Source organism: Synchiropus splendidus, chromosome 16 (genome assembly GCF_027744825.2).
Source record: "Synchiropus splendidus isolate RoL2022-P1 chromosome 16, RoL_Sspl_1.0, whole genome shotgun sequence".
Taxonomy (NCBI): domain Eukaryota; kingdom Metazoa; phylum Chordata; class Actinopteri; order Syngnathiformes; family Callionymidae; genus Synchiropus; species Synchiropus splendidus.
In genome coordinates, this window is record NC_071349.1 from 16,146,535 (window position 1) to 16,161,670 (window position 15,136).

General features: G+C 41.5%; 1 protein-coding gene across 3 annotated transcripts in view; it reads right to left on the minus strand.

Moving 5' to 3' along the window:
- Nucleotides 1-14,671, minus strand: part of ltk (leukocyte receptor tyrosine kinase) — a 47,524-nt gene extending 32,853 nt beyond the window's left edge. For all 3 annotated transcript variants that reach the window (XM_053845592.1, XM_053845591.1, XM_053845590.1), the window contains exon 1: nucleotides 14,496-14,671. In XM_053845592.1, coding sequence (XP_053701567.1) covers nucleotides 14,496-14,547 — 52 coding nt within the window. In that variant the 5' untranslated portion in view covers nucleotides 14,548-14,671. The remainder of the gene's footprint in view (nucleotides 1-14,495) is intronic.
- Nucleotides 14,672-15,136: the final 465 nt, after the last annotated feature.

Here is a 15,136-nt window from a genome sequence, read left to right on the forward strand (position 1 = left end):
CACAATTAATCGACACAAATAAAAATGGTGTTGCTACGTTTACAAGTGACAGAAACGAACCATTTTTTTCACAACACAAAAAAGACTGGATGACGAACGCCTGGGATCAAAGCAGTTTCACAGAGATATAAAGTCTTTAAAATTGTCGTATATTTTCCGACACAAATCTGACAAGTGGTTTGACATGGGAAGGCTGCTTGTAAACAGGGTTGAAACAGAGACCACAGGCACCTAAACACATGAGGAGAACAGAAATAGGGAGAAGAGAAAGACCTTTAAACAAGTTTTGATGTATCTATCTTTTTAGCTAGTTTCGAGCTAGACCGCATTTATTGTTCCTGTTTTATTCCATACCCTTTATAGCATCTGAAATATTGTAGAAGCAAGTGGCAGAACCGTTCTCATTTCCACTAACACACTCAGGGCGAAGAAGACAGTGCTGCAGTCAGTGAAAAATCTGATTGATATCACCACCAAAAATAATATTATCTGGTCTTTGTTTCATCATAAACATTTGCTGAAAATATCATTGAAATCTGTTCATCCATTTCAACGACAGTGTTAAATACTGATGAGGAATAAAAACATTACATTTTAAGGTGTCTACTAGCATTTTTTTTTAAATATTATCTTAACACTTATGTTTAATTTTGTGACAAAAGAATGTTGACAATAATCTGTAATAATTTGTGGGACAATTTATCGCCTGTAATAGCTCCTTTACATTGACTTCGCACAGTCACTTTCAACACGAGAACGTATGACTCATCCAGACTTTCACTGACACAATGTCTCTTCTGAATGAAGCACATAGTTGATCCCATCATTTCTAATGTATTTGGTATTCAAAGCAAAGAAACCCCAAGTGTCCCGGATTTATATGAGGCAGTGGCATTTTTAATAATGTTTTCTACAATTATTTTGGGCACATAGAGAGGATATTAATCATTAAACCCTGTAGCCTAATTTTATTTCCACAAGGAGACAAGGTTGCTTTGGAAGAGCCTGAATAATTAACTACAAATAAACTACACTCCTCGAGAAGCTTCTCTTGTTCATTGAAGAGGAGTTTAACTTCAGACATTGAAAGTTGTTCTTAGATAAACAGTAAAGTAAAAGGGGCTTTTTTTAGTATAGGAACCAAGTTTCTCTTACTCCAAACTGAACCAGTTATCCAGAAGTGAAACAGCCATTTAAAGCTTGAGACACTTCAAGAATATTCATTCATTTTCCAGGAAGGAAGGAAGGAATTTCCATCTTTTCTTTTCACTTTTAATCACCCAATATTTGCTGATTAAATGTTGGAATTACACCGAGCACAGCCACGCTGAAACATGTGGGTCCAGCAAAGGCCAGTTGGGACCATTGACCTTTAGAAAATGTCATCTCTGTACTCAGTCCTTTGACTTGCGCTACTGTAAATGGATACCACAAGTTGTTTGTTGGTAAAATAAGGGAATTACAGAACACCACAGCAGATCTAGACAAGAAGAAGCTCCTCTTCTCAGACCAGACCAAAATACCTACAGATCTGGTGAGATATGTGCGATGCATCCTTGCAGCAGAACGTTGAGAACTACAGTATTTCAACCTCAGACTCGGACTCATTGATCGACCCGTAATGTTTGGGATGTTCCACACACCACAATTTCCTGAAAAATAATGCTTTAGGAAGTGCGACAAAGTGCCGAAGATGGTGAGGAATACTAGCCTGACAGATGTTCATCCAGCTAACACTGAGGAAAGCTGTTGGTTTTTACAATGAAAGGAAAAGTGCTCGAGAGCGGAAACTTTCCCCTTTCATCTGCTGGTCTCAAACCAAAAACATGTCAGCACATCTGTGTGAGTTCAGAAGCCAGTCCAAAGACAGCAAATGCTTACATCCCCACATCCTTTAATGGGTCCAAGGCGCACACTGTTTGGAACGATACGGTGCATCGAGAAGTCCGAATAAATATTCTTTCAGGACTAATCGCATCAATCACACCAGGTGATTGAAAATCAAAGTGCTACGGCAATAGAGCTTTCTCCACTAGGGGGCTCTAGACTCAGAGAGCCACTGAGTCACAGGAAACCAGATGAATTGGCCTGGGTTTTTCGTCGTGACACCGACTGGGCACCTCCCAAGTGAAGTGGCCTTCGTCTTCGTGGAGGAGTACACACTGGAGAGCGCTAGTCTCATGGCTGCCCTTGGCTTAACAGGGGCTTAAACAAAGTACATACACACTGTATTTGGTAACTATCAGTCTGAATCTGCAGGAGAGTCACAAACCATCAAATGTTTATTTATGAGCTTTTTTTTTTCTTCTGTTTCTCAGTGTTACGCATGTGTGAGCCCTGTTGACCAACCTCTGAGCTCCTATTCATGTGCACTGAATCAGGCTTCGGGTATCTGTAAAACAATTAAGTTCTGTAACTCGATTTATGATTTAATTGGTCGCAGCTTGCTTTCACTTATCTCTTGGAGCAGCACGTCTTTCTCTCGGCCATCAAAACACTCTGTTTATCCAAGTCGGACATATTTTCTCTAATTGTCAAACAAACATCTGAGTGCGGATTCTGGAAATCAATCCAAACAAGTCCTCCAGAGATGGTAGTTACCAGGAATTTAACCACGTTTTCCGACCTCCTAATTTTGGGCTTTCTGTGGCGCTGACATCTGAAAGGGCACTTTTTGCAGAGAGTGAATCCTGGAGGTTTTCAGAACACACACATCCGCCTGGAGCAAAACGACCTTGTTGAAGCTGAGAACATTGCTTAAGTCCTTTTCGTGCTCACGGAGGTAATCGCCTCTTCGAGCTACACGGCACAGGACACATACCACTTGTACCCACGCTCTATTCAGAGCGGGGTATCACACTCAAACATGGTTTGTTAACATTATAGAGCATTTAAAAACAACACAAGACCATCAGAAAGTGTCATACATGAGCTGGGGCTGGGGGTCAAATGTGGCCCCCAGGCCTTGAATTTGTCACGTGATTTAGACTCTTCAATTCAACTCTTTGTTATGGTGGGAAACTGCAGGAGAGGATCCCTATTTATGTCACAATTTTTACTATCATCAGCGAGAAACCAGGATTAGAAACACCATCTTAGTTTTCTCTCTCAGTATAGGAACATGCTGAGTAAATCAAATAGTATTAGCATTTGAAAGACGGGTCACACAAAACGGATTTTCATTGCACCAAAATTGATAACTTTGCTGGTTGCTAGAAAGTATTTGGGGCAGCTCTCTAAAGTGGAGTCAAACCATAGAGAATCAAATTTCATCTGCCTTTGTTGTTTGTTTTGTTGTTGTTGTTAAATGAGTACGCCACAGCGTTTAGGACAGCGCTTTCTTCTGTGAAATTAAACATACATCTCGTGTGATACATCAGGTTTTCTCGCATCAATAACAAACCAAAATATCATAGAAAATATTAAACATGTTAAGGATTCTAAACTCCTCTAAACTCTCCAGTGTTGCCACGGTACAAAGGTAATTTCAGATGCTTCAGCATATGAAGCAACAGAGGTAAAACACAAAGTTAGCTAAATTAGCATTAGCATTAGCTAGCACAAAACCAAAGAACTGTATTGGGGCTAGTCAGTGGGCAACCATTTAAAATGTTGCATTGGTTGTTGACTGTTATCTAGATATGACAAGACCATATAGTTGGAGCAACAACTACACACCTAAGAATCCAAGCTGAAAACATTTGCTTGTAGCTTCACACCAACGCTCGCTTTCTAATGATTTAGCTCCTCAATGCCACCTCACTGTGTAGCAGGACTGAATTCCAAGCCTCAAGTAAAGCCTCACAGCTATGCGAGTCTGTGTGTGATCTCTTCAGAATGTTATCAAAGTCCCGAATACAAAGAACAGTCTTCAGCATGAGGTCTTGGCAGTGTCAAGCCGTGTCAATATTGACATATATCTTCTTCAGCGATCTCTTTATAGAAAGGAATTCCATCTTGCTCGATAGTTTAGGTGAAGCTAACAGCACCCTGCAGTCGCTTTCTCTGCCAAACCCCAGTGGCCTGAAATGCATCACCCTGTCACATCTGTCAAGCTCTCATTTCATACCGGCAGCTCAGCTCACGTTCTTACCAGGCTCGCCACATCTGTAGAACATAAGCACACGCTTAATTCATGAGCCCGTCGACCACAGTTTGTCCTCATGAAACACTGCATAGGGGCAACCAGCCCTGCCACTGAGATGTTAGGGCAAATGAGAACATTCAGTTTCCACCCACGCGTGCTATTGTTTATACAGCGTTCGTGTTACACAGCTACACACACTTAGCACAAGTAACAACCGGTTCCGACCAACTGGTCGTAAGTCAGATTGGACGTAAGTCGAATGCCATTCAAAAGGTCCTACTGTAGTGGTAGATGGCTGTGTGAGAGTGAGATGGTGGGATACTGTGCTGCCGTAACTGTCGTACGCGTTGCTGGGCTGCTACGTGCTGCGGTGCCAGACGTTGAATAAAAAAAAAAAACACAAACATCTGCTGGCCGGTTGTAAGTACGGGTGGACGTAAGTCGAGTGTGATGTTTTGTGTCAGTCATACTTTCTACATTTCAAAAACGTGTGCGTGAGCTGTCTGTCAAAATGTGACCGATGGTGGACTGAGTGACATAAAGAATAATGGACTTTGATCGGTCGCTCAGTACCTAAAACGTCATGCCTGAAACGTGTTGCCTGAAAAGTGTTTCACCTTTCAGGTGTCATCAGAAAGGTATCTGCTAAATCGTGTTGCTTGAAACATGACTCCTGAATTGTGACGCCTGAAAAGTGATGCCACCTGAAACCATTTAATATTTCACCGTGACCCAAATAACAATTCAGAAATGAAGTCAAAGAAGCCTATTGAGATGCTTCCCTTCTCTGCAGCTCAACCTTGTCTGATAACTTTTCTTTGTTTGCTTCGCATATGCAGCTTTTTTTAAAACAATTCTCACAGACGGATGAGTCCTTGTTTGAGTCTGGTAAATCGACGGTGCCGCCTCCTCAGGGAGCGACAGAAGTCCATGTGCCTGTTGCTGATTTCCTGAGAGAATAAGTCAGTCTCGGTTACAGGCTGTTTTCTCCAGCTTGTTTGTAATGCTACATTTTGCTCTATCCCAGCTGTAACTCCAGTCGCTCTCACTTCATTCACACACATCTGACCGAGACTTGGATATTTGTCTTTACAGCTTTTGTTTTGTGGAAACTCTGCTGCTGTTTTAGGAATATAAATTTAGGCATTTAAGCCTTGACCTCCTCCACAGCCAGCTTTGGCAAGCTAATCCTGAAAGCTACCCTCATCTGAGTGACACCTATGTTTAAAAATCTAACATTTATTAATTGATCAAGCGAGCAATTGGGTTAAGAACATCTGGGTTGTGAAGACTAAAGGGGGACTTCCACCTCCTCATGTGCCAAAAGGCAGATGTCTTATTCAAGGGCTTCCTGTTCTGATAAGCTTCCTTTGTGACTCCTCTCTGAGTCTCAGCTGGAGGGCGAGGCTTATCTTCATCTGTCTTCGTTCACCATGTGCAATAAGAAAATTGCGCATTAAAAAAATAACATCAGACCTCGGCCCCTGGAATGTCCCCTACACATTGAAGCAATTATCTGGTCCCTCCCATAATTTAGCGCCGCACACTGTTCAACCAATCGAGACCGTTTTCGACTCTGTATAAAGCAATTTAAGGCTAGCAAAGAATACGAGGGGAAAGACAAGGTCAGACTTACAGGAACGCAGCCAGGCAGTGTAACAGTAGAAATCATTTCTAAAAGCTATCATTGTGTCTTCAAATGGAATCACCTTGACAAATAAATTGTGGCATGTTTTCCTGATTCCTCTTCACCCCTTGTATTAACCTGAACGTGTAAGAATGCATCAGAACCGCAGCCTGTAATTGGAGAAACCAGCTCCCCGCTGACTGTGCAGCGAGCTGTAGAGATCTGGACACAAAACGTCTCGTCATCGCTTGACATGTGGGCCCCCGTCACGTTATGGTTTTGGAGAGTTACTGTCCGAATTTCCAGTGCTGAACACAGTCAAGATGTGCTTTTGATTGAGTGCCATGTTTCAGACCGTTGGATTTAACAAGTTAATAGATACAATAAATAGGACTTTTTCTAGTTTTTTTCTAGGTCTTTTCGAGGTTCACATGCTAGGCCTGTATGTGGCGCTAGAATGCTCTTGCAATAGACAGTTACTGTTGTGTTTGGTTCTTTTGTGATTTTATTTGGTAATTTCCGGTTTGGTTGTGTGTTTCTGTGTCTTGCTCCAGTTCCAGCTTCCCGAGCAACGTGGCTGGCATCCATCAGGTAATCGAGCTTTCCCACCTCGGTGCCAGTTCGTGTTGCCAGATGGTTACTTCGCTTTCCTACAGTAAACTCCTTTGTCACTCCACTCTCTCGTGCCCGTGATTCAACCTAAATTCTGTGCATGCTTGACTTTCTTTTCCTCCTTCGTTTGTTCTCCTCACTCTGTTTTCTGTATGTCACTTCTCTAAGTTATATCGGGTGTGAGTGTTTTGTAGTAATCACCTTTTGGTTTTCTCTTGCTATTTGTTATTCCTCATGTGAGCTTTTTGTTAGTTTTTATTCGCCTGTTTCCTGTTTCAGGCTTTCTCTCAGTCCTGTGTGTTCTCCTCGATCCATGTTTTGGTGCAGACGTCCTTGCCTTCTTCGTTCCTGTTCGTGTTTTCGTCTTATTGTAAATAAATCTCTGTTAATTTACTTTTGTTCTCCCAAGTCTTCTGTGTCGACAATTTAGCGACTGGGTCTGACTTCTAAGAAGCCATGACAATTATGACCCCAGCATGGGAGCAATCTGTGTGGGGAGGAAGTCCTGGAGTCAAGTGTGGCTGGATTACAGCAACCTTTCTTTGAGATGAAAAGGTGACGGAAGAGTGCCACAACTCTCCAGTCAGAACACGAAGACCCTTCCTCTTTAGTCTTAAATGAATGTCAACATCAGTCGTAACAAGGTTTCCAAGGCTGGGTGCTCACAGGCTTTTAAAAACGAAAGAACTGTCAAGAACCATTCATCAGTATTGACGTAGATGCCATCAGGCTATTTGATATAAAAGGCTGTCTAGTTGGGTTGGATCGTTTTAATAAGCTGCACGATTTATGAAACACGATTCAGTCCCTTCTCCTGCCAAGTTCCGATGGCCCAAGTTCCACCGCCCTGAAATCTGTCTGCGTCACGGCAAGCAAGCCTTCTAATCTGCCGCGCTGAAACCTCAGCCCATGTCAGTGTCTGAGATCAAACGGTGAAAACTCAGCACACACTTCATTCATTAACGCGAGCCCAATTGGGACGACTAAAGCCCGTAACATCTCTGCTGTGACTCATCCACTGGTCTCGGTTTCCAAACAAGATGGCTCTGCTTAAAATAACGTTGTTCGAGGAGAGACAGTGTCTCACTGACAACAATGAGCAATCATTAATCCCATAAATAATCACTCTACGATGGCGACAAAACGTGAAAACAAATGTGAGGATTAAAGATATGCATCCATGTGCGGCTCAGAGATTCGCTCCAGTCAGTTGATGCCACGCCAGAATTAGTTCTTTGAGAGGAAAGTCTTGAATCATGCTGCTTTTTATTTTGCTCTCGTCACCAAATGCATTGTGGGTATTGCACCATTGGCTGTCACCGCAGCAGCACGAGAAGGAGCCAAGTGTATTCTTCATTAACAAGGCTTTTATTGCATCACCTGGTTCGGAGCGAGTGAAATAAGCCGGGTTTCAACATGGTCAGCGAGCGGGCTTTGAGCGAGATTGAGTTGTCGACAATATCATCCATACATTTGGCAGCAGAGAAAACACACACTTCAGTGAGTCTGAGCTTTCTGGGATTCAATTCCAAGTGAAAGTGGACACAGATCTCGACATCTGCCTTGTGTTCGTGATCCAAAGCAAGGAGAGCTCCTTAACTGTTGCCAGAACAAACTCAAGCCTCTGTTTCCCAGCAGAGAAGTGCTGACTGCCTATTTACTAGACTGAAATTCGATTTATAACATTGGACCGGACCACACGAGCCTGTTTTCGCTCCCATTCGGTGTCCACCGAGCAACGGACCTGTTGTCTCGTCTTAGTTCTGGCCCCAGAGAGAAACAGTTGCTGACAAGTCAATCGACGCACAAGCTCAAATCCATTTATACCTTCAGATTCTGATCCATTTCTGTATGACGGTGATGAATTAATATCTGATTTATCTGGGTTTATTTCCAAAAATTATGAGGATTCTCTGTAAATCAAAATGTTCTGTAAGAATCTAACTTTGATTTATTGGATTCAAGTCACTGTAAATTGGTTTTATCTGTATGAAACATGGATTAAGTCGAAGGTGGGAATCGTGCAGCCCACGGGCCCCACGTGGCCCTTCACTTAAGCAGTCACTCTTTGTAGGTCTTCATATTCTTTTTCACTTTCCTTTGAAGTAAGATTAATAAATAAGTAAATAAATAAAATACCTTGCAGTAAAGTTCCTATGTATTAGGTTTTAACAGTAGTTCTGGGATCCAGATTTCCACCAAATAAAAAGGCCCCCCAATATTTATAGTTTATATTGTGAATAACCTATAATATTTATGTAATAAAATTTAAGTGATATTTAAGATAACTTTCCTTCAGTCTTCTGGACTGTCGGCCCCCAAAGTTAAATATATATAATGTCGACCTTTAGGACATTTTAAGTCAATCATAAGTCTTTAAAGCTCCTGCGGGCTGTATAAAGTGCCTCAGCCGGCCAGATTTGGCCCCTGGGCCTTGATTTTGACACCTATCACAGCTCTGATTCATGACCACTCTTAAAATAAAAACCATCCACACACAGTGAATTTGCTGCCAACAATCCCAATGCTACAATTTACAAGTCTCGGTTGGAGTTGTGACTACAAAGAAGCATCAGCAAGCCATTGTTCTCCTCTTGTTTTCCCATGTCTTTCATTTCGTATTTGTAATGATTTATCCAGAAATATGTGTATTTTGTTCCGCTTGTTCTTCCTCAGTGTTTGATATAAAAGAATATTAGATCTGTTTCTGTGGCTCAGCAGCTTTAGACTCAGCACCATAAGCAGATACAGAGAGCCTTCCCTGTGGCACAGCTTTGATCTGCACCCCCTTATCACTGCGGGCTGCTGCTGCTCCATCTTTACGCCCCTACTACAACTCTTTTAAAGGAAATTTACTACAAGTAAAAGGGTTTGTTTTTATCCTTCATTCTGCTATATTTAGCACAGCTGTTTTAGCTGGAGTCACATTGCTTAAATTACATGACATAGACATGTAATTACATGGTAATTCCCACACAAATTTAATGATAACCTAACCTGTAGTCTTGGAGCTTAGTGTCATAGGTTTTGTGTAGCGATTGGTTGTCACTGGCAAAAACAATGATGGGCACTTGAAACATTTAAGATTCAGCATCCGCTTGAGAGAGGAGTCAGCGAGGATAAATAAATGCCATTTTGCGCACAGTGGTATCCCGCCGCTTGTGTTGTGATGTTCACTTGAAACTAGCTTAATATGACTCAGCACTGCTGTAGATTTTTTTTTTTCCCCCGCCGCCACTGAATCATGTGCCTTCACTCAACTGCCGCTACATCATTCACTGCCTCAAATACCATTCACCCGCTTTGATTGGTTTAGAAGGCATATGTCACTGTACACAAAGCTAATATCTTCTAAAATGATCATCCACATTGATGCATGCTGATGTTGTTCTGCCCATTAAATATCAATGAACCAAATCCTCATGAATAGTTTTTCCAAAAGTAATACGCACCACTTTACTCAATCACTCAAAAACAATAACAGTCTAAAGCCAATAAGCCCAGAGTTGTGTCAAGTGAAGCTTCATGAAACTGCGCCTTCATTTTCAGATCCCACCAGGTGGCACTCCCTGCTCTAAATTCTTTGTGTTTGAACAACCAGTCCAGTGACGCCTCACATAATTTTTAAACCATGAGCGCCACCTGCTGACCTCTGAAAATTAGGACAGCTTCAGCCCATCATTGGTATTGGGGTGCAGCTTGAGCGTTGCAGAACATACAATTTTGCCTGAAAAATAATGTGACTGATATGTTGGCTTACTGATAAATCAACAAAAACATACATGAAAGATCCTTTTATATGTCATATTTGTGGCACATAAAACTGTGTTTCCCATTCACGTTGAGCAAGTTTGGTGCCAAAAACAAGTTTAAAGGGCTCAAAACACATGTTCAGCAGCCCTGAATCAGATGCTTCTCCACAAACTTTTGACAATATATTTCTCAGAGTAATTAAGCTCCTCTGATCATGAGATGAACTTCTAGATCGATACAATGGAACAGATTTTTTTCATTTAAAAGAGGATTTAAAAGTCCTTAAAAAAATACGTGATGACAAATGGTATGTCACAAACACTGACTGTAAAATCATGCGCTCGTGTTCATTCGACACAGATCTGTAGACTGCATATTTAAGAGAACTCATGATTTCTTGGTTATACTCGACTCACATCTGACCTTCGACTGGGACTCTCACAGTGGCCGTTACTTTTCCAGAGCTCATAAACCACAATTGAACAATTCATTTACGAGCCAGAAGCCGATTTAGCTTTACATGCTAATCAAGTTAAGATCATATTTAATGAGATTCTTTAAAAACATAACTTGTGGTATTTCAAGCATAAAGATATTTTTATTTGATTACTAAATAAACCTTTTTTTCTGTTGGTTTCTGTTGAAAAAGTGCCAATAATAAGGTCAAAATCTGTCGCTAACCTGTTCAAGACCTGTTTAGCTACCGTAGCTTCTTGGAACAACCATTTTAAAAACAACGTACGAAAGTTTCAAAGCCTCCTTAAACCATTTCAATTTTCTCAAAAGAAGCAGCTTCGGCTATTTAACCTTAAAATATAAATAGAACTGCTAGCATGATGTTCTGTAGCATTGTCAGATGAAAGCAGGTGGATTATCGATGTTTAAAAAATATAAAACTATGTAACTGGCATCGCACGTCAAAAAATTATGTTTATTAATTGAGAAATGGATTGTGTTTAGCAAAGATTCAAAATAGTGTACCAGCGCTACAGGAAGCTAGCCTTTTCGCTGCCTCTGATTCAGCTCCATGTAGAATCTAACAAAATCCCTCTTAACTGCTCAAATTTCTCGACAATGTGTGGTCTTTTTTAGCTTTTTTAATGGAAATAAAGAAACAAAGAATTGGTTTGAATGACATTATAGTAATCGTGATCACTTGTTCCGCCTAGCTGTTTTCCAGATGATCCACACGTGAACAGAATAACTGTCAGATCTGCGAAATGAAACCTTGACAACGTTCGCCAGTCCTCTACAGTGTTTGGCCGACAACCACAGAAACCATCTGATGAAATAGGTCTTCATGGCTCGAACGTGGAAATGAATCGAAGCAAGTTTTCTCAACGGTTGACTCGCGACTGAGGAGCATTAAGTGCTGGAAATGCTTCTATTTTTCTTGCTCTAATTAAAACAAATGGCCGCAATGAGAAGGAAGAGTAACTGCGGACGATTATTACGATGAGTCGCAGCAGGAACACACAACAAAGTGCTGCCTTTCTTTCACAGCAGTGCTCTCGCTCTGAGCCACTGATCTTAGGTGAGTTGTTTTAATCAAAACTTGACATGTGGTTTTTATTATCTACAGCAGACGAGTGCACAGCACACGCAAAGGCCTGTGATGTGAACTGCATCCCGGAGCGGACTTTCTCCCCTTCTGAGTCAAAAAGGGATTTTTCAACTTCAGAACAAAGCTGGTAAAAGAAGAGTGGGACTTTTTTCAACTGAAGTTGGCACATTTAGCTAAAAGGAAATAATAATTATGGTATGATTCAAGCAGTCATGTCAAGTGAGACGCAGCATGTGTTCTGGAAGCTACTAAAATTAGAAGACTGCTGGCTCTTTCGGATGTTTTTTTTCCTTCACAGAAATGTTGTTGTAATGTTGTGTGACCAAAACAAAACAGAAATCCTGGCTCTTTATGAATATGTAGTTCTGCTGAAGAGACGCAGAGTAGAGCTGCAGCTTCAGGTCAGGTTGCAGACTGGGCTGTGTTTAAGGGATCAGTCTCAAACAAATAAATCTTTTTTTTTTTTAAATCAGCTCACGCAGCTTAACCTTCAATTACTCAGTGAACAGATGTGAATCAATCTTGAAGCAACTTCAGACGTTAATTTCGCTGCTGCTTCTTCTCAAAACACTTCAAATGCCATACTCATCAGCTTCAGCAGTCGTCGAAAGAAACACTTTTGTTACTTGAAAAAAAAAACCTGCTGTGGTCAAATTGACTCACCGAGACCTCGACAGGATAGGAAGAAACCTGATAAAATATAATGACATCAAATGAATGCGATGTACTTCGGCGGCAGTAATGAAACTCAAGACTCCTGTGAGCAGAAATAAATCAAGTTAATTTCCTATTTTGCCTGACTCAGTACGATATCTAATATCCTGTTATCATGGCCTGCTCCCGGGATTTCAAATAAAGCTTTATTCGTAAGACAATGATCCCCTGTTAGACATTTGAAGTGTCTGTCATCTTGGCACGAGCTGATTTTTTAATCTTGAAAACGCACTGACATGACGCTGTCGTGGTGCGCCCATGTGATCACGCTTGTTTAACATAGACGCCATAAAAAAGTACTGCACAGAGGAGCTCACTTTAATACTCTTCTCTGGAGCTCATTTGAGCGCAGTTCATTAAAACAATCTGTCAGGGATTTATGGCAGGGGCATCAAAGTCAACAGCACAAGGGGCCCAAAGCTTGGAAACGGGCCGAGTCATGATGTGAATAAAATTCATATTTACTGAACTCTCTGCCGCTCCTTTGACAGGAAATATGAGTGTCATTGCAATATTTTCTTTAAATTCTTCCAGGCTTTTGATATCTGGGATTTTCCACCTTCACAAAATTGACGCTTCGCCAAGTTGACATTCGCGTCCGAGGTGAACATAGTAAGCTCCAGCGTGGTTTTTATTGATGTTCAAAAACAATGGTTGGGGTTTGGACGAGGATGCGCCGTGGTGGTGATGGCAAGCTCTCATTATGTTACCTGTGATGTAGTGCCTCATGTGACCACAAGCTTTTCAGAAACCTCATGAGCACGTCCCCCGCCCCCTTCCGACTGGCAAAGGGGCAGAGGCGTGGGGTGGAGGGGGAAGGTGTCACTCTCCTCTTAAAAGGCAGTGGTGTCATAGTAACGTAGCGTAGTGGTAACGTAGTGGGTCACTTAAAATTACCTGGCGAGACATATTTGGCAACACTGATTTGCATTGATCTCCGGTGCACTGATCGCACTTTCACCGTTTAGATCCCTGTATATCCTGAAAATTCCAAAACAGGTGGAAGGCAGAGAGAACAGGGTGTTTGGATAGATAGATAGATAGATAGATAGATAGATAGATAGATAGACAGACAGACAGACAGACAGATAGATAGATAAATAGATAGATACCATTCCTATCTCCACCTTCAGTTTCTCCTCCACCCCACCTTACTGTCTCTTCCATATCTCTATATCATCAGCAAACATCATTGTCGGATAGATAGATAGATAGATAGATAGATAGATAGATAGATAGATAGATAGATAGATAGATAGATAGATAGATAGATAGATAGATAGATAGATAGATAGATTGATTGATTGATTGATTGATTGATTGATTGATTGATAGATAGATAGATAGATAGATAGATAGATAGATAGATAGATAGATAGATAGATAGATAGATACTATTCCAGTTCTCTTCACTTTCTTTCAGTCTCCTCTCTCCACCGTCAGTTTCTCCTCCACCCCACCTTACTGTCTCTTCCATATCTCTATATCATCAGCAAACATCATTGTCGGATAGATAGATAGATAGATAGATAGATAGATAGATAGATAGATAGATAGATAGATAGATAGATAGATAGATAGATAGATAGATAGATTTTAGCGTGTGATTTGAGTCGTCTCTCATTCATAGGTGGTTTGATAGTGGTTATTTCTGTTTGAAGACTAACAAAAAAAATCTGTTGCATGGTTAAAGTCATTAAAAGCCCACGTGATATGCACTCATCTGATGGCTTCAAACTCATTCTTGCGTCTTCTTCAGTCATTCAGAAAAAAAAGCACTTCACTTACACGGTTACTTTTTTATGATCCAAAGCAACATAAACATTGGCTCCCACATCTGCGTGGAAAGTGAATCTGATACACATTTTTTTAAAAGATATTCATTGATACGGAACAAACCAGTGTGAAAACTGCCCCAGGATCAGTCGCAGCGCGCAGTTGTTGCCAAGTCGCGTTGTTGCTGCTGCTGCTGCTGCAGTGTGAACGAATGTAAATCCAATTTCCTGAGTGAGCCTCAAATAAATATGACTCATCCGCTCGTGTCGGAGAGTTTGCCACCAAACTCTTCAACAGTCGCGTCAAGAACCGGGAGAGGGGAGTGAAAATAGCCACTTACATGAATGAGAGTGGTGACTTACCTATCAAGATGAAGTGGCAGAAAAAAGTGCGCGGCTTTTTTGAAACATCCATGTCTCCCCGCTTCGGCAGATCCACGTGTGAGCTGGGTTTGGGCTGCTGCTCATTTAGAAGTCCATTAGATCGACGCGCGGTTCGAGTCTATCCCCCGGATAGTTGTTCAACCAAGTTGCGCACTGTTACTCATTCTCCTGATGCTGATGCTGCTGCAGCTCTGACGACAGCATCCCCCCTCCTTTACTCCCCTCCCTCCCACCCCTCCTCCTTATTCTCCTCCTACCCCTCCTCCTCATCCTCATCCTCCCTCCACCCCCTCCCGGGTATCAGCCCGGTCCGCAGCGGCAGAGCAAGCGCTTAGTAAAGACAATGTTTTCTCAGGTTTCCCGGCCCTTGTTTTTTAGGTTTTACTACTGGCCCCTGGAGAGAGCTTCAGGTCCCTGATCTCAAACTGGATTTTCAATAACCATCTCTAGATCTCAGGGGGTGGAAATGGTCTCCTCTTTATAAAGAGCTTCCGGGGATTTGTGAAGATTTCTTTCTTTGTTTTGTGCTCTTTCAAAAGACACCAACGAGTAAGAGAAGTATGAGGTGCAAAAAATGTACTATACTATACAATACTATACTATAATCATAAACAAAGTCT